Source organism: Tripterygium wilfordii, chromosome 21 (assembly GCF_013401445.1).
Source record: "Tripterygium wilfordii isolate XIE 37 chromosome 21, ASM1340144v1, whole genome shotgun sequence".
NCBI lineage: Eukaryota > Viridiplantae > Streptophyta > Magnoliopsida > Celastrales > Celastraceae > Tripterygium > Tripterygium wilfordii.
In genome coordinates this window covers 17,828,586-17,853,089 of record NC_052252.1, presented here as the reverse complement: position 1 = coordinate 17,853,089, position 24,504 = coordinate 17,828,586, and the positions used below count along the sequence as shown (strand labels likewise).

The 24,504-nt window shown below is 37.9% G+C and overlaps 4 protein-coding genes across 8 annotated transcripts; 3 read left to right on the top strand and 1 right to left on the bottom strand.

Moving 5' to 3' along the window:
• Positions 1-742: 742 nt before the first annotated feature.
• Positions 743-3,614, bottom strand: LOC119990129. Its single transcript, XM_038835976.1, has 2 exons — positions 2,532-3,614; positions 743-2,099 (listed from the first exon to the last, which is right to left on the bottom strand). Exons 1-2 carry the CDS (start codon positions 3,584-3,586, stop codon positions 932-934), a joined length of 2,223 nt encoding a protein of 740 aa, XP_038691904.1. The 5' UTR covers positions 3,587-3,614; the 3' UTR covers positions 743-931.
• Positions 3,615-7,304: 3,690 nt separating this feature from the next.
• LOC119989909 (F-box/kelch-repeat protein At1g57790-like) lies at positions 7,305-9,929 on the top strand. 3 transcript variants are annotated; one of them, XM_038835675.1, is made up of 3 exons: positions 7,305-7,677; positions 8,393-8,488; positions 8,569-9,929. In XM_038835675.1, exons 1-3 carry the CDS (start codon positions 7,634-7,636, stop codon positions 9,731-9,733), a joined length of 1,305 nt encoding a protein of 434 aa, XP_038691603.1. In that variant the 5' UTR covers positions 7,305-7,633; the 3' UTR covers positions 9,734-9,929. The 3 variants fall into 3 exon arrangements, with proteins under 3 accessions (XP_038691603.1, XP_038691604.1, XP_038691602.1); XM_038835676.1 differs by having other exon boundaries at positions 7,305-8,488; positions 8,569-8,922; positions 9,707-9,929; XM_038835674.1 differs by having other exon boundaries at positions 7,305-8,488.
• Positions 9,930-13,780: 3,851 nt separating this feature from the next.
• LOC119989840 (probable RNA-binding protein ARP1) lies at positions 13,781-16,302 on the top strand. 2 transcript variants are annotated; one of them, XM_038835577.1, is made up of 6 exons: positions 13,781-14,044; positions 14,134-14,272; positions 14,593-14,728; positions 14,837-14,882; positions 14,989-15,217; positions 15,961-16,302. In XM_038835577.1, the coding sequence occupies exons 1-6, from the start codon at positions 13,847-13,849 to the stop codon at positions 16,005-16,007; spliced, it is 795 nt and encodes a 264-aa protein (XP_038691505.1). In that variant the 5' UTR covers positions 13,781-13,846; the 3' UTR covers positions 16,008-16,302. The 2 variants fall into 2 exon arrangements, with proteins under 2 accessions (XP_038691505.1, XP_038691506.1); XM_038835578.1 differs by having other exon boundaries at positions 15,941-16,302.
• Positions 16,303-17,679: 1,377 nt separating this feature from the next.
• Positions 17,680-22,843, top strand: LOC119988593. 2 transcript variants are annotated; one of them, XM_038833681.1, is made up of 3 exons: positions 17,680-18,991; positions 19,160-21,827; positions 22,436-22,843. In XM_038833681.1, exons 1-2 carry the CDS (start codon positions 17,692-17,694, stop codon positions 21,799-21,801), a joined length of 3,942 nt encoding a protein of 1,313 aa, XP_038689609.1. In that variant the 5' UTR covers positions 17,680-17,691; the 3' UTR covers positions 21,802-21,827; positions 22,436-22,843. The 2 variants fall into 2 exon arrangements, with proteins under 2 accessions (XP_038689609.1, XP_038689608.1); XM_038833680.1 differs by having other exon boundaries at positions 19,103-21,827.
• Positions 22,844-24,504: the final 1,661 nt, after the last annotated feature.

Sequence of the window (24,504 nt, the reverse complement as noted above, 5' to 3'; positions counted from 1 at the left end):
AATGAAGAAGGGCTAAACCCATTGGCTAAACTCGAGTCATTGTTCGGGTTTCGGGCCTGACCCGAAGTTAGCCTATGAGGTCAGGTTTTGGATTGAATCCAACTTCAAAACTAAAGTTTAAACCTACCCAAAAATATATCGGACTACCAAGGCGTGATGGCTTTTCGGGTTTGGGCCAGGATTTGGCCCATAGCGCCAGCCGGCCCTCCGTCTGCAAGGTCATTTGGCGACCCCTGCATCTTTGCCAGCCCACGATCTCACAGGCTCCACTACTCGACCCATTCTACTTTTCTCAATATTTATTACATTCTTTTATTAGTTACTTTGCCAAGACGACATTTTGAATGACTTACAACTCGGACAGTAATAGGCAGGAGTCACTAGATTTAGCCAATCAAGATCATGTACCTGATCGATCTCTGAAACCATAGAACTAAAGGTTTTAATCAAATAATCAGGTATGATATCAAGGGAGGGTGGTAGGCAACCAAAGAATGCGTGTTGAAGTTAGCTCTTCACCAGGGCATGATTGCAAACTTGTCATAGCAGAAGAATCTCCAACGAAACACAGAGAAAAATAGTGCATTACATCTTAACGAGGGTGTAAAGAAACACAAAAAAAAAAAGGAAGCAATAAGATAATAGTTCCCTACTTTTGTAGTTTCACATGAGCAACTCACATATAACAACTAATAAATCAAACTTATTCTCTCATATAGGTAAAAATGTCAATCAAATCAACTAAATTAATGGCATATTAGATTAGATACAAAAACTAAACTTGAATGATCTGGTGCTTCATATACTAAATCCTTAACATGATAACTTATCTTAAACTAAGATAATTGCATGTTACTCTACAAAAACAAAACCCAGCAGTTCATAATTGCATGTTACTCTACAAAAACAAAACCCAGCAGTTCGCAAAATATTAGGACCATGAAGGTTCAATCCAAGATGCATGCAACAGCTCTCTTGTGTCATAATAGTCCACCAAATCATCTTGTCTAGAAAAGCAATGATATTTTCTAGTCTTCAAAGAATAATTGACAACACCATTGCCGTGGAGTCTTGGAATGAAGATTCTGTTCCCCATTCCATTAGCTTTCACCAATGTCGAAAAGGATGATGATCGACTCACATACAAGGCATAACTGTCCAACTTCCTCACTCTTTTCCAAGACATTTTAGCGCGATTCAGTTTGAAAACCTTCACCTCCCCTACCTCTTCAACTTCTCCAATCAAAACTAATAAGAGTTTTTCATCACACACAATTAAGAAGTTCTCGGAAACAAACCCATGTCGTCTCTTAGGTTTATGGAGGACTTTCCAAGTCATCTGCCCCTCCTGTAACAATTCAAAAACTCCTAAATTTCCATATTGACCAAGAACATAAATGGCACCATCATAAAAAACTGGACTATTGTGACTTGTGTCAAATGTATGATTATGGTTGTCAAATTCATAATGATGCCATTCCTCTTCTCCAAGGCGTATAATATATATGCTAGCGGAATCTGAAACACCTATCGCCACAATTAAGCACTCTCTAGATTTTGGAGAGGATGAGAAACCTATGCATGAAGACAAGAAGAAGTCTCTAGGCGGGTTTGGCAACTTAATAATCTCTTTTGTGAATGGATTGTAGAAGGACAAAGCTTTCAAATCTATGGACATCAGCAACCAGCCATCATTTGAGTGGAGAATTTCAGTATCTACTAATGAATCTGGGATGTTTATGAGATACCTTCCGCCAAGCCTCGAATCCACAAAGCTATGGATTCTAGAGTGTGTATAAGAAAAAATGAACCATGACGATAGTGGAGCAGATGGTAAGCTAATAGAAGGTTCTCTCCATTGAATCTGAGGGAGTGTTGATCTACAAGTCTTGGAGATAGTACGGAGATTTATATAATCAACCGGATTGAGCAATCGTGTGATGAATACAAGAAGATCCACTGGGAAGCCAAAAAGTTTACTCTCTCCTTCATTCATTCCCAAAATATTTTTGTTGTTAGCTTGCTCTATGGTTTCTCTTTCTTCAATTTCTGATTGTCCTGCTTCATCCAAATCTTGTTCTACTTGTCTATCAAACAACCTATATGTGTAGAGAGAATGCGGTTAGACATAACTCATAAGTTGAAAGATGATACACATATAAATATAATATATATTATTGGAAGATATATGTGAGAGTATGAGAGAGAATGCAGTTAGACATAACTCATAAGTTGAAAGATGATGCACATAAATATAATATATATTATTGGAAGAAAAAAAATGAAGTATGAAAGATAAAATTTTTCTAGTCAAAGTGGTTTCATATCTGCAATGTGTTGTCGTATAACGAGTCTTCACTTCTACGGAAGAGCATATTGCTAATGGAATAAGGATCTCCATACTCATCTCAGTTTTGATTATAAAAGATAAAAGGGCACTGTGTACTATATTGCTCATTATATCAACAGTGATACATATTCAACACAAAGAATCAATAATAAGTAAAGAGTAACAGTAATCAAGCGTTTACCTTAAGTCAGGCATAAACAGAATAGGGTCAGGTGTTCTGGGGATATTGCACATCAAATGCGGCATAAAAATTGATAGGCTCTGGTCCTCAGAGTTGTATATATAAAAGTAGTCTCCCCGTTCAATATATATAAAACCGCCTTTAATCTCTCCAGTCGCAAGATAGGAAATACTATATTTTCCACCTACTAAAAATACACGATCTTTTGCCCTTCTCACCTTGTGCCATCTCATGCTTTCTTGATTAAATTTGAAAACTTCTATGTCTACAACTGCATACCTATTTATCCCTCCCTTTGATACAGCAATGTAGAAGAGTTCACCATAAGATTCGACCAAGTGATTTGAACCAAGTGTAAGACCAGGATTCGACCAAGGTAAGTCACAATATTTTCTCATGCCAATGTGTGTTGGCTCGACTTGGTGAATACAGAGTAACTTATCGCGAAACGAGCCTCCTCTAGCATACAAAGAACCATTTAGAATAAAAGCCTTACAGAGGCGATACTTAATATCTGGTTGGCCAAGCTCTGGTGGGATTTCTTTGGCATAGCACACTGTATTCCAGAGTTTCTCTCCAAGTGTGCAATAAATAATGGAAAGACGAGTAGAATCAAATAAGAAAACCATGGTATTTGGATCCAGATGATGATCATCATCAACAGTAGTAGTAGTACTGATTTTAGATGGGGATGATGACAATACAATGTCATGAAAACAGTATCGTAGTGGTTTCGATTCAATTGGAGGAAGGTGGATCAATTCTGATGTAAGAGGATTCCAAAGGGAGACATCATAGTTTCTATCGGAAAAAATTAACCATCCATAACAGCAATTCCTTACCTCTTTATCACCCAAATCAGGGGAGCTTGTGCGACGACTCTCATACGGTGGTGTTGTGGTGCGGAAGATGAAATCACCCGTACCGTCTTCAAGCCGGGAAATAATCCAAGGGTAAGGGAGGGGTGGTGGAATGCTGTAATTTTGAATTCCATGCTTCTTCAATATCATCGATTCACTGCTGCCATCTTCATTATCCCATTCTCTCCTCTTCATCTTATAGGTTTTTAGGTTTGTTTACAGGGTGAATACAACTACGCAATCAATCAGCCATACTATACGAGTATTTATATTCGTTATGGAACCCCACATTCTAACCGGATATTGATTATGGTTTGAACTCAAATAGGAATTTTGTATACTAATACAAATTAACCTAGGAGATTGTTCAACTTTGATTTTTAAAATATATTTTATACAATTTGTAAACAATTTATAAACAACATAACAGTTTTATTCAAATATACACAGACAAAATATATTCTTTTTGGATAAATATCATATAAAAACAAATGTTAGGCACATATGTTCACTTAAAATTCACATTAAGTACTTATTTTCTATATAAATATCGATTTTCAGCATTTACTAATTATATAATGTCAAAATTATATTTTCGTGGCCATGAGTTTTTTTTTGTTTTCTGGTCTCCCAAAGCTTCTTCTACTGCTTTGGAATGCGAGGCAGTCAGCCAGATGGCCATCGGAGATGAAATCCCTTTCCTTTCACAGATGAGTCAATTGAACTGTTGCTTTGTGTATGAACAGAGAGTTATATGCTGCACCCTTAAGCAAATTTATTATTGTTTCATTATGCGTTTTCCCAACCTATGCAGTGTATGTTTGAGCAAGGGCATCTCTGTTCGAGAAGTTGCACCATCATGGTCTGAGCACGAAAGGTGGAAAGACGCATTTATTACAAGTAAAATTCTAACTTTTTTTCTTGATGCATACAACGACCTATCTTAAATGAGACTTTTCTGTTATATCATGTGCAAGTTTTCAGACCTTTGGGTTTGGGGCATAACCCTTTGGCAAGGATTAATTATAGTTTTGTAGAAAACTTCTTCCAGCTGTGGTAATCAGCAGGATAGTGCCAATTGGTCGACTACTGGTTTCAAATTTCATTATCTTGATTCTTGACCGCACATCAAAATATTAGGACATATCCACCCCACAACGCCAATGCCAGCTTCAAACAAAAGCTCTGTCGCCCCAATTGTTGGAGATATGTTCATTTTTTACGCTATTCTCATGCAATTCCTAATTCCCACAAGTCATACTAGGGGATATATAGACTCCCTTGATCTCTTCCTAAGTTCCCCCTTCTTTATATCCTTTCCTACACTTCATCATTTCCACGAAGCAAAGGCATGAACCAAAACCTGCTTAACCTTGGCATGTTTCCCTCTCCAGTACTTTATCCCTCTGCAAACTTCTTACATTTGGAGGAAAAGAATCATCTACATAATCAAGTGATAATCACATTCTGAACAATTCTAATCCACTTTCAAGTAGTAGGCCCATTGTATGTTTTTTTTTTAATCTTGTAGAAAACATGTGTACCAATATTTATGCACCATAAGAAAGTTACGTTTAATTTATTACTACTTTGATGTTGCATCATTAAAGTCATTTTGCATTGCAGATAGCTTGAGACTTATGCAGCATGTGGAGAAGATTCAAGTTCCAATTTCATGGGAGTCAATCGAACAAAAAACTTGGCAGAAGATAGTGTGGAAGGATCGGATCGAGACCTCTTATACCTGATTTCATAAATGGGATGAAAATAAAATTAGACATCTTATACCTGATTTCATAGTGGAGAAAATCCTCAATGAAATCCCTTCCATATATGATTGCCCTGATAAGATGATCTGGATGCCTAATCAAAATGGTAACACGGTTAAGTCTGCATGGCTTGTCACTAGGCAGAGTAATGTTTTCAATCCAATTTATGGCTATATTTGGCATGACTTAATTCCAATCAAGATTTCCATCTTCATGTGGAAAGTACTAAATAATAAGCTGCCTGTAGATGAAAATATTAAGAAAAAAGGTATTAGTCTTGTTTCTAAATGTGATTGCTGTACTAATTTTCCTCATGTTGAAACTGTGGAACATGTTCTAGTGGAAGGGTCCATTGCTTGTCAAGTATGGTCCTTCTTCTGTAATTTTTTTGGTCTTAATTTTAGTAGCAATGCTCTTTTATTGAGACTTACAACTTGGTGGAAGCATAAAAACAAGACGTCAGTCATTGGGGCTTTGGCCTGCATGATTCCTGCTTTTATTTGTTGGAATTTGTGGTATGCTCGGAATAAATGCAGGTTTGATCAAACTCAGCTTACTGGTGGGCAAATTATTGGGGAAATTATTGATCAAATCAGAGTTCAATTCCAGTGCAAAGTCAAGAATTTGAATATGGAACTCAGAGATTCAAATGTTAGTAAGCTCTTCTGTATTCCTATGAGAGCCAGCAGCAAAGGTAAGGTTTCTATTCTTTACTGGAACCCTCCTCCTCATGATGTTACTATAATTAATTGTGATGGTAGTGCCTTGAATAATCCTGGAGATTCAGGGGGTGGAGGTGTTATTAGACGTAGTTTTGGCATTTTTGTGGCTGCTTTCTCTAATTTTTATGGCTCTAATTCCATTACCTTTGCTGAGATGATGGCTATTCATGAGGGTATAAATCTTGCTGCTTCCTTAGGGCTCTCAAACCTACTTGTTGAATCTGATTCATTAATTGTTATTAACATTCTTTCTGAGAGCATGAGTTGCCCTTGGAATCTGATTCACTTGAAGAGAGCTATAGCCAAAAATTGTATGTCTTTGGACATCAGCTTCAAACATGTTTACAGGGAGCTCAATGGTGCTGCAGATTTCCTAGCTTCCAAAGCTTCCAACACTAAAGTTTCTGTAGCCTATGACAGGTTCTGTAATCTCCCTCCTACTGTTAAAGGTTTGCTCCAAATGGATAGGTTGGGGATCCCAGTTTTTCGTATTAGAAAATAGGCTTCCAGTGGTTTTTCTGTTTAGTGTTGTTTGGTTGGTTCTGCCATTGTTGTGTTCTTCTTGTTGCCGAGGTCAGGTTCATGCCCCCCTCGTTTCTTGTAAGCCATCGAAGAGAGGCTTTTTCTCTTCCTTGATTAATAAAATTCCGGGCTAAGCCCTTTTGAAAAAAAAAAAAAAAAAAAAAAAAAGGTGCATAAATTTTCAGCCTTCTAGTAATTTGATATATTTAACCCACTGCAATGTGCCTTATCTTCATGTAAATGCATATATATATATATATATATATATATATATATATATATATATTATTTGGTGTTCTGTTTATTCATCATAACCATGAAACTGCTTATAATTCAGACATGCAATGCAAATTGCGAAATCTTGTTTGTGAAACTATTGCATTCCCATATGAATTATATATGTACACATATTACATGATGTTCATGTTCTACTCCGATCTTTTCTTTTAATTGGACCAGAAGGAAATTATGGATAAAGCAGGCCTTGAAGGATATCCAATATTCATTGACTTTGCATAGCAGCTGGTAGAGGATTGTTGTTGTTTCTCATAGGCAAGGCTGAGCAAATATCCTCGTGTCTTCGGCAGTTGGAGATAGCAACAAAAAAAAAATCCTGCCTGCTTCATGGTCTTGTGAGTTCTCGAACACACAAGGCTATCTATCTTGTGCACATGCATCCTTGAGATGCGAATTGCTGGGACATAGTTTTTGTTTTTCTTTATTTTTTATAAAGGACATGGTTTATATATGAATGACAGTATAGAAATCCTACTTATAATTGTATTAGGTTCACCACTTGTATTCGATTCCTTACTGGAGTATGCCAAAAATTGTTGCATATAACATAAATAATATCCAATACTCCTCTGAGTTCAAACCCTAATCCCTTTCTGCTGAGCATGTTGAGTCCCGTAATATAGTAATACTAGCTTTATTGGTGCTGCTGTTGTCCCGTAATATATAAATACTAGTATTAGTGTTGCTGCTGCTGTTGCCGTGGGGCTGTGACTGTGACCAACTCCTAAAACCTAGAAATACCTAATTAAAACCTAAAAAGACGAAGAAGAGGAGAGAAGGGAATAATGAAGATGGCAGCAGTGAATCCATGATGTTGAAGAGGCAGAGAATTCAAAAACACAGCATTCCGCCACACCTCCCATACCCTTGGATTATATCCCGGCTCAGAGACGGTACGGGTGACTTCATCTTCTACTCCACAACACCACCATATGCGAGTCGTCGCACAAGCTCTCCTGATTTGGGTGATAAAAAGGTACGCAATTACTGTCACGGATGGTTAATTTTGAGTAATATAAACTATGATATCTCCCTTTGGAATCCTGTTACATCCGAATTGATCCACCTTCAAAATTGTAGTCATTGTCACCTTCTAAAATCAGTACTACTGTTGATGATGATGATCATCATCATCATATGGATCCAAATACCATGGTTTTCTTATTTGATAAAGCTCATCCTTCCGTTATATATTGCAAACTTGGGGAAAAACTTTGGAATACAGTCTGCTATACAGAGAAAATCCCAGCCAGGCTTCACCTTCGTGATATCAAGGATGGCTTTGATGAACCTTTTAGTCTAAATGGTTCTTTGTATGCTAGAGGAGGCCAATATCACAAGAAGTTACTCTGCATTCACCAAGTCCAGCCAACACACATTGACGTGAGAAAATACTGTGACTTACCGCGCATCCAAGGCTTTACTCATACAAATCATTCAAATCACTTGGTCGAATCGTATGGTGAACTCTTCTACATTGTTATATCATCTGAAGGGGAACATAGCTTTACAATTGTAGACATGAATGTTTTCAAACTTAATCAAGAAAGCTTGAGATGGCAGAAGGTGAAAAGGGTACAAGATCGTGTGTTTTTCTTGGGTTGTTTATATAATATTTCCTATCTTGCGACAGGAGAGATTAAAGGTGGTTTCATATATCATAAACGGCTTGACCACTTATATATATACAGATTTGAAGACCACAGCATTTCACTTTCTTCGCGGCGTTTGATGTGGAATATCCCCAAGACATGCGATCAAACAATTTTTTTTGTGCCCGACTTAAGGTACACTCTTGATTACTGTCACTCCTATATGTATATGATATTCCAACTTATGTCTGAATGCATTCACTCTACACATATAGGTTGTTTCATAGACAAGTTGAACAAGACTCGGATGAAGCAAGACGATCAGAAATTGAAGGAAGGGAAACCATAGAGCAAGCTAACAAAGAAAAGAGTTTGTTTGGAATGAATGAAGGAGAGAGTCAACTTTTTGGCTTGCCAATTGATCTTCTCAAGATCATCGTGCGATTGCTCAATCCGGTTGATTATATAAATCTTCGTTCTATCTCCAAGACTTGTAGATCAGTACTCCCTCAAATTCAATGGAGAGAGCCTTCTATTAGCTTACCATTTGCTCCACTGTCGCCATGGTTGGTGTTTTCTTATATGGACTCTGGAATTCATAGCTTTATGGATCCGAAGCTAGGCGGAAGGTATCTCATAAACATCCCAAAATCATTAGTAGATGGTAAAATTCTACACTCAAAAGATGGCTGGTTGCTAATGTCCAAAACTTTGAAAGGCTTGTCCTTCTACAATCCGTTGACAAAAGAGATTATTAAATTGTCAAAACTGGATATGGACTTCTTGTCTTATTCATGCATAGGTTTCTCATCCTCTCCAAAATCTCCAGAATGCTTAGTTGTGGCAATTGATTCATTACATTTCCCTTGCGTATATACTATACACCCCGGAGAGGAGAAATGGCATTATTATGAATTTGAAAACCATAATTATAGATCTGATACAAGTCTCGATAGTCCAGTTTTTTATGATGGTGCCATTTATGTTCTTGATGAATATGGAAATTTAGTAGTTTTTGAATTGCAACGGGAGGGGAAGATGACTTGGAAAGTCCTTCACGTACATAAGAGACCTATTGAGTTTGATTATCAGAACTTCCTACTGGTATGTGCGGGAAAACTCTTATTAGTTTTGATTAGCAAAGTGGGCAAAGGGGCGATGGTTTTCAAACTGAATCGCGCTAAAATGTGTTGGAGAAGAGTGAGGAAGTTGGAAAACTATGCCTTGTATGTGAGCCGATCATCCTCCTTTTCGACATTGGTGAAAGGTAATGGAATGGGAAACAGAATCTTCCTTCCAAGAGTCCATGGCAATAGTGTTGTCAATTACTATTTGAAGACTAGAAAATTCCATTGTTTTTCTAGACAAGATGATAATGTGGTGAAGTATTCTGATACAAGAAACTTGTTGCAGGCATCTTGGATTCAACCTTCATGGTAGTATGTGCAAATATCTTCACGGTAGTATGTGCAAATATCCTCTCGTGTCTTCGGCAGTTGGTGATAAGCAAAAAAGTCAAGCCTGCTTCATGGTTTCGTAAGTTCTCCAACACACAAGGTTATCTCGTGCACATCCTTTACATGCAAAGCTGGGACATAGTTTTTGTTTTTCTTTATTTTTTTTTTAAAGAACATGGTTTATGAATGAAAGAATTTTCTCGTTCCAATGGTCTGCGATTTTGATTTTCTTACAAAAGGGTGATATGCCAACTTTGACGATTTGCAATTATCTGCAATTCGCATGATAACATCTTATTCGGGCTAACATTTGTTATGAACAACTAGAGTATAGAACAACTAGAGTATAGAATCAGTAATTTTGTAGTAGCAAAGCCCAAAACCAGGTGAATTTTCTATTCTCTGCTTGATTGCCGAGAAACTGAGGGAAAGCGAGCCAAGAAAGTTTCGTGTTTTAATTAAAGAAAAGAGTGTTTGTGTTCCAAGAAAATAACACAAAAGGCCCAAAAATGTTTTTGATGCATAACGAACTCAGGACCTAGAAGGCTCTCATACTCACTCAGGTATCAAGAGCAATAACCAGGTGAATTACCTATTCGAACAATAACCAGGTGAATTAGCTATTCTCTGCTTGGTTTCTGAGAAAATGAGGAGCAAACAAGCCAAGAAGGTTTCGGGTTTTTAAGAAAATGTTCCAAGAATAACACCAAAAAAAATATCATGCTACAAGTTTAATTACAAGCTCAAGAAGTTGGTTATTATCAGATAACATGAGGAATTCTCCTATGAAATCTTAAAATGAGATCCTACAATGATGTCCTAAAAGAATGACGTCCTGATTTTTAGAGTTCAAAATATTTTTTAAAAAAATATATTTGTATTTTGAAAAATCTTACGAACCTAATGATATAATTTTTGTTCAAAACAAAAATCAAATTCAATATGAAAAGTGCATGATAATTCTGGATCATTGTATGTAAAATAAAGGACATTTCAGGTTACATTTGATTTTTGTTTCAAAAAATATATATCATTGGGTTCGTAAAACCGATCAAAATACAAATATATTTTTTTCATAATTTTTAAAAAATATTTTGAATCCTAAAAGTTAGTACCTCATTTTAGCACTCATAAAAGAATTTCTCTATAAGAACTTGGGGCTAAGCGTCTTAATTGTAGATTTACAGTAGAAGTCATTGCAGTTTTAATTACGGATGTCAAATTTGTTTATTGTCATCTATGATTAAAATATTCAGTGACTTTTATGGCAGGGTCTGATATAAAAGTAGTGACCTTTCATGTTCTATACTATTATGGCCACTCGAATTGAGGCAATATTCATTCATTCACCATTTTTGGAAGACTGGTATTTGTCACCAGCCAACGAAGAAAGTGACATTCTTGTACTTCAAAAGTGACGCATGGCATGGGAGAGCCAGTCACATTCTTCCCATCACGTGACACCATCTTATGTCACAGGTGTATAACACGTTAGCCGCACGTGAGCTGAGATGATGCAAACCAGAGGGAAGCAGGCATATGCAGCTAGCTGTCTTCCAAATTTTGTTTTGGAATAACCACTTGAAACAAAGCAGTTCCTCGTGGAAATGTTGCCATTTTGTGTAATAATTTGTATGGGATAAATAGTGTTTCCATCATTTCTTTGCCTGAACCAGCCACACAGTGACCCCAACGCATCTTCATTTCATTGCAATCCCCCTCTCTCTCTATCTTTTCTTTGGTGTATATATATACATGAATTCCCTTGTGCGTAGATTTACAATGCGGATCTATTCCCTAAAACAGAGGATCACCCTTATCATTTTACTTTTCATTACTCACAAAAATTATCAACATTTTAGATCCGCATATATAGGAGAATTCTTCTATGTGTGTACATATATATATGTATGTATGTATGTCAATTATGATAGACCATAGTATTAACCGTACATTATGCTAACATTTTGATTTTTGTGATTTGAACATTATATCAATCTTGGGCTTGATTCATTTAAAACAAAGCCAAGTTAGGACCCTAGTAAATACCGTATACACACCATTCAAATATTAAAAAAAAGGAAAAAAAGAATGTCGTATATATTGCATGTTTTATATGACATGTTTTCAGGCAAGAATGATGGAGGTACTGCTGGTCCAGCTCAGCAGCACGAGGCCTCACTCACCCCTTGTTGTTGGGTCCTCGATGGCCGGGACTAGGGACAGACAGCCCATTCATGTCTGTTTCTGTTCTTTTATGGTCAAACCAAAGCATATTTACTGATTTTACCAAACAACCCCTACCGTTGCTGGACAGCTGGCCACGTTGTCGATTCAGTGGCAACATCTGGCGATCCTCACGTGCCCAAATGCTCGTCGAATGTCGAACCCTAAAAACCATGCTCTGTCTATCGCTGCGCGTGCAGTCGAGCCTCTTTGTTCTTCAAAACCAATTCTCCAACCCAAACACATACATGAAGGATAGGGCAATATTAGAAACCCTCAAAATATAATTCCAAAAGTCTCTCAAATCTATGTAATATTAAAATAATCGTTGAAAAACAAACATGTAGGACCTACTTTACATCCAATACTTCACATTAAATGAGGGTCACTTTTTGAGGGTTTCAAGCATTACCCTCAAGAATATTATCCATTTTGAGCCATACGTCCTCACATATTCTTGGTGGGTTTTGCCATTAATTATGAGGCCTAGAAAACACTTCAAGTGTGTGAGAGATTTTATGACTTTACCTATATACACTCGATTGAGTTATTTCAATCCGTTATAAGATATTAGTCTTGCACTTGTGGGACGAGTTAAGCTAAATCCAACAAATGAATAGATAGAGACCTCATTCAAATCGTCATTCAAATTGATAGAGTTTTTGTTTGGATACAAATTGGAAATCCAAGTCCAAATACATGTTGGATCTTATGTCCTAGGCTACGGGCGGGCACATATTTATTCTGTGTGAGCCGTCTTCATTGGTTTTTAGGCTAGAAAACTTATCATTTGTGTGAAATATACTATAAACTATTTATATAGTAATCAGTTGTGTTATGTCGATTCGATGTGAGATTAATAATATTTCATACCACGTGTCATCGCGGTAAATTGATTCGAGAGAGAGAGACACTCTTGGCCCTACAAATCACGATCATCAACCATTTGAAGCTTTGAGCCTCACTATCTTGACGTGGCAACGGCTTGGTTGTGTAGCAGGGAGTTTGGAATTTGGAAGGATAATAACAATAATAACTAAAAAAAATACTGACAATTAAGATAACATTTTTATATAAGGAAGGAGGACCCACGCCACAGTGATGCTTAGTGGGTCCACGTGATCTAGCAGGAGTAGGTCGCGTCGACTTTGACCGGTCGTTGGTTACTTGGTTAAGCAAACGTACTAATTTTATTGTAAAAGAAAAGAAACACAAGCAATTAGCGAAAGAATTATCACAAACACTAATCAGTAATCACATATTATGTCATGCGATCAATAGGTTTCTTTCTTACAGTTTCGTCTATTGCTGTTTATTATTATTATTATTATTATTATTATTATTAATCAAGAGACCAAAATACCTGCCGTGATAATAAGGTGGCCAAGTCCAACGACTATTTGTTAATTAGACAAACAAAAGACACCCCACTACTGTCCAAATCGACCGGCCTCATCGTATCTCGAACCGCCAACGTATAACAAATGCAGTCTGCACCTCCCCCGTCCTTGAAAGCTTGAAACCTCTCTTCTTCACCTTTGTAGGTCCACGGTATTCATGTACGGTTGCTTAGCTGTCTCTCCGTTCTTTTTTTTTCCCAAGAGCGTGTTCTCGCACGCACACCGTTCCAATCGACACGTTGCTGGCATAGTTTGTGCGATCACGTTGATGCTATCAGCGGAGTCTATCTGTATGCCCGTCTTTCTCCCTCCCCTTTTTCAATTTCTTATTATTATTATTTTAATTTAATTACCAACCCCACCACTAATCCCCATCCCTTATATTACCCTTCCCACCAAAAACCCTTCACTTTTTTCTTCTCACAAACACAACCATTGTGATTGTGAATTTATATGTGGTAATAAGAATCATGACGATGAGCAGCAGCAACGGCAACAACTACATGGGACAATTCGGAGACACGACATTAACCAAAGTGTTTGTTGGAGGATTAGCATGGGAAACTCCGAAGGAGGCCTTGAGAGAGCATTTTGAAAAGTATGGTCATATCTTGGAGGCTGTTATTATCTCCGATAAGCTCACCGGTCGATCCAAGGGCTATGGATTCGTAAGAAAAAAACGATACCTTCATTTTGATCTCTTCATTCTATTTTTCTTGCAATATTTTCTAATTAATGTTGTTATTTTTCATGTTAGGTCACGTTCAACGACGCTGAAGCCGCAAAGAAGGCCTGCGAAGACCCTGCCCCGAACATCAACGGCCGCCGTGCCAACTGTAACCTGGCTTCCCTCGGCGCACGCCGCCCGAGGTCCGCATCCACCACTCCTCAACAAGGTCTGTAAATTTACTGTGAGAATTTAAATATCTAACTTGGTTAATTAACAACAAATCTGTTCCAAATCCAAGTCAAACACACCAACAAATATAGTTCGCTCTCCGTCATAGGCTCATACAGATTTATTATCATGGGCCGTCTCTGTACTACTTATGCGGTGTTTGACTTTTGCTTCTATGTTAATCGGTTGTGTTATGCCAATCCTATACATATTGATGATTTATTCTTTCTTTCTTGACGCTTAAGCTAAAACTGTTAGGTGAGGTGAATCTCTGTATTATAAATTTATAATCTAATGTTTGATGTAAATTAAATGAAGAAGGATCCAACGGTGGACCAAGGTCTGCATCACCAGCTCCAGCCAATCAGGTGCACTGGTACTATCCAGCAGGGACACCGGCTTCACCATTTTATCACCATCAGCACCAGCACCATCATGCCCTTCCATTTTACGGGTGTGTATTTTTTCTCCGCCGTTGATTTTTATACTGGTCTACGTTATTAAAATAGGCCTTGCCTTACCTTACCTTACCAATTACCATATCCTTGCTTGTTTTAATCAGGTACTGTCCGGCTTACATTGCAACTGATCATATGAGTTACAACCATGTAAGTGGACCACACCACAACCAATCACCATCCTCTTGATCTGTTCATGATTAATGATATTGAATTATTGAATATTGATCTGTGTTTATGGGGTGAGGATGCACAGAAGGTTGGCTACACCGGTGGGTCATACGTGAACGGGCATTTCTCTCAAGTGTACCCGGGCCATCCTATTGTAGGTGCCAACACATTGATGCCAATGTACCCTCTTTATCACTACCATCAATCGCAAACAATGGGTTTACCTGCACACATCTTCCCTCAATCAACTGCGGGCCACATTGCAACTGTCCCCACAATCATGTCCAAGCCTCCATCGATTGCTCGCAACACAGGTACTTACACGAACACCCCATTTTTCCCTTGTAATGTGATGGAATCATTTTGTCACAGGCTGTCACGTGCACTTGTGATTGAGTTGGTCCCAACTGGCAAATAGGGGAACCCACGTGGACCAAATGACTATAATGCCCTTATGAATTAAAAAACATATTAAGGTTATTTGTTTATTTTTCATAAGCCATTCACGTTATTTGTTGGGCATTAATAATCTACCCAAATTGGTAGTGACTTTGTTCTTGTCAAGATTTGGTTACATTGAATTATGAGTTAAGCATCGATAATCAATTATATTTGCTATGTGTTTAGGTTTGATTTTGGTCCTACTTAATTACTCTGTTGTTATGTGAGAATTTTTTGTGTGTAGAGACGTGACGACCCGAGTTTAGTCCATATCAGATGTTCAAAAAGCAAACTTATATAGTATCGTTATCTTTTATTAAAATAAGAAAGTGTTAACCTTTTAATAGCCATGTGTTGTGATAAAAATTAATATTTGCACATAGCCATGTAAATTATATATGTACTTGTTAACTTGTAATATTTGTGAAGACGCTTGAATTCCATGTTAAAATCTCTCCCTAAATAGAAATTTTTGTGTAAAAACTGGTATAGTATATATTGCACTTGATTTTAGTTTTCCTTTGCTAATTGTACTACAATTTGATGCAATTATGCACTATGTGTAAATTTATAAAGTGATTAATCACAAAAGACAGTTTGCTTGGCTGTGGAATAGGTACGGTCGTTGGAAGTGGTGAGGCTGTTAAAAGGGTTGCTGGGTGAAGCGATGACTAATTAGTTGGCAAAAATAACACAATGGAGTACTGGAGAGGCAGATGCTGCTCAGAACAACATTATTTTTATATGATCTGTTGTGGCTCTTTCCTTTTCCAATTTTAATATTTTTAATATTCAATTATTCTTAGGTGTTCAATTGATAAATTAAGATTCTTTCATTCTCTCCCTCTCTTTCTAACATCCCAGCTTGAGCTGTAAAATGAACTATTTTAACCCATATCTCATGGGTGTTGCCTTTTTTGTTGGCTTCAATGCACTTTGTTCCAGGCTTTATTCAGAACATTGACCATCACATTACATCCAAGAGCCAACGCAATGCCATATTTTGGATTTTTTTTTGATGTTCTTGGTTGAATTGTTAGTGTAAATGTGATGCCAAAACTGATGACACATAGAAGTCCACACTTACACATGCAACAAATATGTTGTTCGCAGGATTCAAATCCCGCACTGTGGATATAAATAGAATAGTTGAATGGTTAGCCAGCTGAGTTGAGCACTGCATGTTTTTATTGAATCATGTACATGTCTATAGAAATATATATACATACATTAGGGTATGTATTGGCTGTTGTTCCATTGGTGTGTGTAGATCACTTATCAGGCCGGTCTTGTAGGTTGAATCCCAGCCCTATAATTGTCTCCTTGTAGGCCCACATTAACTTTTACCTGGCCCATTGTTCAAGCCTTTGGCAATTGTGAATTTCAGACGGACTCCAAATTGAAAATTGAACGTTCAAGACTTCGCCAGGCCGGCCCATGTTATTGTTTATGTTCGTGGCTAAGTTGGGCCAGTTTATTGACAGTTCTGGAAAGCCCATTTATTGACTTATTTGGGCTCTTGGCAGTTGGCACCATAGTAGTGGACTCTGGGCTCTCTTCTTTCCTCCCCCTTCTATGGGGCACTAGTGGAATCCTATGCGATATTGCACCACCAGGGCACAAGATTCACTATTTAGGCACATTTGATAGGCCTAGCGGCAACCATGGATGGTCCATTTTAATTAGTATTTTTCGCATTTGATGTTGCACCTGATTTAATATATCAAAATAGTTAACTAGTTATTTAGGGTGACCAAACAGACTAACCATTTTCAAATAATGGTGATAAATCTCTTTAAGATAAAATCATAAAAATCGAGAAAATCATTAGTTCAATTCCAACATGACTGGTTGACGGTGACACAATATGATAGATACTCCAAGTAGCAACACATCGTAAGAGTTTCGCCGGAAACATTGGGAACGTCCAATAACAATCTGCCACGTCCAGACTCTCTACAATTACTTCACCCAAGTAAAGTAAATTACCTTGCAGAGCTGGAAGCTGCACCAATCACTCTGAAAAGTAAGTAACAAAAGGACAAGAAGCCATTATATTCGGGCATTTCACATTTTCACTTACCCAAACACACACACTCTCTTTCTCTCCAGCCCAAACCCGACCGTTCCGAACCTTAACTTGTTAGATCTAACAAAGGTACTTTATTTCTCTGTAATTCACTTCTTGCTTTTCTTCTTATTGTTTAAATGACGGAGTCTACTGTGATTCTTCTTGATTGGTTCGGTTTTGGTTAATTACTTATGTCGTTGTTAGGGTTCATTGGTTTTTGTTTAATATGATTCTTTGTTCTTGATGGTCTTGAATTTTACTCAGATACTTTTTTCTATGGAGGATTCAAAAGAGGAAAGTGTGTTGGTGGGTAGTGTTTCAGAATCTATAGTGGTAGCTGGTGGTGAGAGTGAAACCCTAGATGAGGGTCAAGACCAGATTGAGGGGTCTTCAACTGAGCAGGTGATGGAGGAAGGTGAGGTATGTGACGAAGGGGATGTCAGGGATTCTGGTGGTGATGTGTCTGATTTGGGGACTGAGACTGAGGCGGGAGATTCTTCCATTCTTAGTGATCCATCAGAAGGCCAAAATCAAGGGGCAGAGGTGACTCGGGAGGATAGTGTGGAGAGAGATAAGAAAACAACTGATGAAAAAGGTGTTGTAAATGATGACAAGGGGTTGCTGCGAGCAGAAAGTATAGATGATGAAGCTCAGGAGGACAGGGTTGGAACTCGTGTTGATGGTAGCGCTGAAGTTGTGAGCTCAACAGAGATAGAAGGCCAGAATCTTCAGACAGTTGAGGTTATTACAACGGAAGGTGATGCGAATGAGAATGTGAAGTCTCAGGATGAGAGGATTGGAACTCTTGTTGATGGTAGCGTTGAAGCTGTGAGTTCAACAAAGATAGAAAGTCAGAATCTTCAAACAGTTGAGGTGGTTGCAACGGAAGGTGATGCGAATGAGAATGTGAATTCTCAGGATGAGAGGGTTGAAACTCGTGTTGATGGTAGCACTGAAGCTGTGAGTTCATCGGAGATAGAAAGCCAGCATCTTCAGGCAGTTGAGGTGGTTGCAAGGGAAGGTGACGCGAATGAGAATGTGAACGATTGGGTCGAGGGATGGGATTTACAGGATCATGGAATTAATGATGGTGAAGGAGCACACACTACCGAGGAAGTTATGAATGTTAAAAGTGAGGAAAAGTCAAGTGGCATATTGGTTGAGGAAGGTGTAGACAGGATGAAAATTGTTGATGATGAAGTTGACGCGGTGCAAGATATTAAAACGCCAGAGGCTGGTAATTCGGTTCATGGAATACATGATTCTGTAACTGAAACTAAAGTTACGTCCTCTCTGACAATGGAGAAAGATTTTAGTTTACAGAACCAAGATACAGAAGAGGAAGCTGCAGCATCCTTGAAACAGGAGGAAGCTAAAGGTGGTAATTCTTTTGATGGGACTGTGAATGATTCATATACGGAACATGTTTCAGTTACTAAGAGAGTCTGTGGGGAACCTGAAAGAGAAGCTGTTGATAGCAAAGGGCAAGGATCGTTGGATGAACAGAAAATAGCTACTTCAGAAGGAGAATTTGCAGTAGTTAGTAATGAGGAATTAACTTGCTCCAAAGTTGAAGGTATGGATATTGATGCTCTCAATGAAAATTTATATTTTACATTGGAAGAACTTACCTTACATGTTGAGGCAAATGGTGGAAGCACTGAAAATCACTGTAATCTGATTGCAGATTCCATACCTTTGTCTCAGCATGTGCAAGTAACTAGTGGACTTGAAATTGCTGCAGTGGATGACAAGGCACTTTCAAACTCTAACAAAGAGTGCTTAGATCAGAGCACGGCCTACGAAGTTGCTCATGTGGATTCTAAATTAGAGTCCTGGAATGATTTTGACAAACAAGTTATTCAAGCCAAACAGGTTGGTCTCCATGACAAGTTGGAAACAGAATTTGAACAGAGGGAGTCAAAGGCTGAGACAGTTAATGGAGACAGCGGAATAAATTCTCATGTGCTTGTAGATGCAACAACCTCATGTCAATCTAGTTCCGTGGTTGTTGGAGATAAAATTTCGGTAAATTCCAGTCCAAATGTTGAGATTTCTGATTATGTTGACATGGATGGGATGCTATCTTGCTCGGGAAAAAAGCAGGATTTAACTGCTGAAACGGTGTCTGGAGAGACTGTAGCAGATGTTCAAGCCATTGATGGAGGTGCAGAAACTGCATCACAGCCTATGGAAACTGAAGAGCGTGTTGCTGATACTGTACCATGTGTTATACAAGCAGGGGCAGTGGAAGGAACCAAGGTTCTGGGTTCTGGTGCCAGGGATCAACCATTAAAGTCTGGTGAAACTGTTGACGAGAGTGCATCCCATGATCATTTGGAGGTTAATTCAAATGTTGGGAAAGAAATGAAAGTTGGTGAACAAGCCGTTGATGCTGAAGAGTCTAATGTATGTGGAGGACAGGGAGTAGAAGTTGAAGAGCAGAATCCTGGACAGGCAAATAAGATGGAGGAGAAAATCATTAAACAGGCTGTTGTAAACTATGGAAGCTCAGTGAAAATGCCTCGAGCTACTTATCAGCTGCCTCGTGAAGAAGATGATATGTTTTCCGTCTCAGATTTGGTGTGGGGCAAGGTGAAGAGTCATCCATGGTGGCCTGGACAGATACTTGATCCTTCCGATGCATCTGAGAAGGCAATGAAATATCAGAAAAAAGATTGTTTTTTGGTTGGATATTTTGGCGACCGTACATTTGCTTGGAATGAAGAATCTCTGCTAAAACCCTTCCAAACACACTTCTCCCAGGTTGAGAAACAGAGCAATTCTGAAGCATTCCAGAATGCTGTTAGTTGTGCATTGGAAGAAGTTTCAAGGCGAGTGGAGTTGGGACTTTCTTGCTCATGCACGCCAAAGGATGCTTATGAAGAGATTAAATATCAGATTGTAGAGAACGCTGGGATCCCAGAAGAATTAAGTAAGAGAGGTGGTGTGGACAAATCTACTACTGCAACTTCTTTTGAATCTGCTAAGTTAGTTGAGTATCTGAAAGCATTAGCTCAGTCTCCATCAGGGGGAGCTGATCGATTGGAGCTTGTGATAGCTAAGGCACAATTGCTTTCGTTTTATCGCTTAAAGGGGTTCCATCAGCTGCCAGAATTTCAGGATTGTGGAGGATTACCGGAGAACAATGTAGATACATTATATGGGGAAAATGTGCCGATGGACATGGTAGCTGAACATATGCACAATGAGCAAATTTCCGCTGGTCAGGAGATCTTGGCTATACAAAAAAGTTCTTATCACAAGCGTAAACACAATTTGAAGGATAGTGATTATCTTGTTAAAAAAGAGAGAAGCTTGTCTGAATTGATGGATGAAGAATGGGATTCTCCTGAGGATGATTTTGAGCCTGATGGAAAATTGGCCAATAAACGGAGGGCTGTTGATTCCTTTGCTGATGACTCGGCAAATCAAGAAGGGAGAAAAACTATTTCCTTTGCAAAAGTATCCTCAACTACCCCATCTATTCCTAAGCCTTCCTTTAAGATTGGTGATTGCATTCGTAGAGTAGCCCCTTCAATTTTAAAATGTGACGGTGAGAAGTTTCAGAAGCTAGAAGGCAGCAGTGACAGACTTTCTGGGAATGGATCGGATGCTTCTCTCCATAATGTTGAGGATGCGGAAAAAATTGGGATGATTCTTCCGGTGGAATATTCATCACTGGATGAATTGCTATCTCAACTTTACTTGGCGGCTAGAGATCCCTCTGGAGAATATGAATTTCTTAATGTCATTGCTAGTTTCTTCTCCGATTTTAGGAACTCGGTAGTTTTAGAACAGTTTTTGGCTTTGGAGAAAGGTGACGTTAAAGGAAGAATGTCCCATCCTTTGGGTGGTTCTCCTGGAACATTTGAATTTGAGGACATGAGCGACACTTATTGGACAGACCGGATTATCCAAAGTGGCTCTGAGGAACAACCATCGCGTAAAAGTAGAAAACGTGAAATAGATCCCATCCAAGGTAGTCGTAGATCATACTCTAAGAGGCGATATTCTGACTCTAATGATGTGGCAGCACGGAAGCCGATCGGTTATGTGGATGAGAACTCACCTGCAGAGCTGGTGATGAATTTCTCTGAGGTGAATACTGTTCCTTCAGAATTGAATTTAAATAAGATGTTCAAGCATTTTGGACCTCTAAAGGAATCTGAGACAGAAGTTGATAAGGAGGCCAGCCGTGCTAGAGTGGTTTTCAAGAGGTGTTCTGATGCTGAAGCGGCTTTCAGCAGTGCTGGAAAGTTTGGCATTTTTGGTCCCGTTGCTGTAAACTACCAGCTTAATTACACTGTATCCGCACCTTTTAGAACTCCGCTGGTGGCCACAACACAGGGAGATGAAGATACAACTCTATGCCTAGAGTATTGACCAGTAATCTGATCTCAAAGTTTGAGGTAATTATATGGATCTCGAAAAGTTCTCTTTCTGTATAGTTTTTGCTATGGCTTAATTCTATTTAGTTAGATCCCTGAAAAAGTGAAAGGGTGAGATTTCTTTTTGTAATACAATCCCCTTTTGTATGTGGATTGGAATTTGTCTCAGCAAGGGTGGTAAATAAGGGAGGGAAATCTGAAAAAGGAAGAAAGAAGAGAAATAATGTTAATCCCTGCAAATCTGACTTGTGGCCGATACATCTAACCATATTGCAACTCTAAATGGCAGCGTTCTAGGTTTTCAATTTATCAGTTGACTGCTTGTGGCTATTATTGTGTATCCCTTTTGTTGGTGGGTATTTTTGCTGAATGCTCGTCTCTTACTACATAGCATTTTATCTTTTCCTTTTACTCCCTTTTGCTTTGCTCTTCGCCTGATATTCATTTATTTAATATTCAATTTTGTGTTTTGGATTTTTCAACATGATGGGGATTCATGCCATTGCCCTTAGGCAGGGCCATGAATACATCCTAATACTAATAATATACTTGTATGATGGTGAAGATTGAATAATTAGCAAGGGCAGATGACTAACATGACTTGAATGTTTTCGTTTTCGCAGCTGCAGGGTTGGCATCCCAGTCCACTAGTTCATCTTGTTCTCTGTGGTTATGGCTCATCCTTATGCTTCCTTCATCCAGGTTGCATCAAATGGTTTTCGTCTGGATATCACATGGGTCGCTGATGAGTGATGCCAATATAAAGGAAAGTTACTGTTCTTCATGCTTGCTATCCTCGACGGGTGCAAAGATTCAGTAATGAAATTGTGACACCCATTTCTCATAATGGATCATCCTCTGTATATATTGTAATACGGTAGAGGAGAGTGCTTCCTGTTTATTAGTTCAGTCTTAACTTAGCCACTAGATTCCTGTTTTTAGGCCGGGTTGGTTACATTTTCAAGTACTGCTTTTGTTCGAGGTTTGCCGTGTAATATGCAATTAATTTTCTCCTTTTCTGCATCATACAGGCTGCATATTAGCTCTTGTTCTTGCAATTCTTCATGATTATTTTGGTGTTTTTTTTGCCTAGTGGTTTATATTTGTAACATCTGATTATTTCTCTGAAGCAGTAAAACATTGCATTAGTTTGCCAAGCTTGAAGCATGTTAAGGGACTAGTATGTCCACCATCGGGTGATGATCTAGTTGGTGAATCTACTTAAGGTTAAATTGTATGGGCTCAATAGGCCATGAGTTCAATTCCTATAATAGAGTAATATCTCTGTTGTCACGAGTTGGATTTTGCTCAACTTAACTTCTTTGTGCGCGGGCATTATTATTATTCAGGATGGGAGTGTTAAAGAACAGAAAGTTGGACAGACTGAGAGGGCTCATATCTATGAATTGATGAAATAATTAAATAACAAAATTAGAGACACATCAATCTATATATATATAACTGAGGATCCACAAGGTTTCTCCTTAATTCATGGTGTCACGTGGACGTCTTTACAAAAAAACCTACATAGACAAAAGAAAATTTTAAAATATATTAGAAAACTTTAAGACCCACAACCACACACATAAATATATTGCAAAACTTTAATACCCACAACCACATTCATACACTTTAAGACCCACAACCACACTCATACAGTTAATAGTATTCAAATAATTTTAAAATTATATTGAATTATATGGGAATTTAATGTTTCATAGGAGTGGTTTGATGTTGTTTTGGTTTCTCAAAGGTATATATTGCAAAACTTTAATACCCACAACCACATTCATACACTTTAAGACCCACAACCACACTCATACAGTTAATAGTATTCAAATAATTTTAAAATTATATTGAATTGTATGGGAATTTAATGTTTCATAGGAGTGGTTTGATGTTGTTTTGGTTTCTCAAAGGTCATGTATTGCTAATTATGAGACTCTGTTGATATTACTCAATTAATGAAATTCATTTGTAGTATTTAGTTTGAAAACATTTTGTGTGTTTTTGGCATTAATTATCATCATTTTGTGGGAATTTTTGTGTGTTTTTATCATTTTGTGTGTTTTTGATGTATTTTGTGTGTTTTTGTAGTATTTAGTTGATGTATTGTGCATGTTTAGAGTTTGGTCAGGTTTAGTAGTCTGTTTGGATTGCAACATACACAACATGAGAGGCTTTTCTCATGCTATATTGTTCTAATGTGTAAGTAAATTCAGCCGATTTGGTAGTTGAAGGTCAAAGTGATTATAGGCACAAATCTACCAGTCATACATAACATTTCAAAAATATAAATTCAAAAATCTTATTCTAAAAATATTAAGAATTTTATTCCAAAAATATCATTTCAAAAATACTACTTATGCTACATTGTACTTCTCGATATTAAATGTCACTTTGTGGAGATTGTTGTACTAACCATACAATATTGTCTCATAAACATGTCTTTGGTGACCTATAACACTTTGTAAATACTAACGACGCAAATAAAAATTGATAAACTCTTAGCATACATATTCCTTATGCATCAAATTTCTTACACTCTATTAGAAAAAAATTTTCTTAGCAAATTAAAAAACAAGTATTGTACATATTTTATCTTCACCTCACAATCAACTCTATTTTCTACAATTAAAGCTCTACTGCTCTTCATGTTAACAAAGTATCGAAAAACTTCCACACATTTCTATTTTCC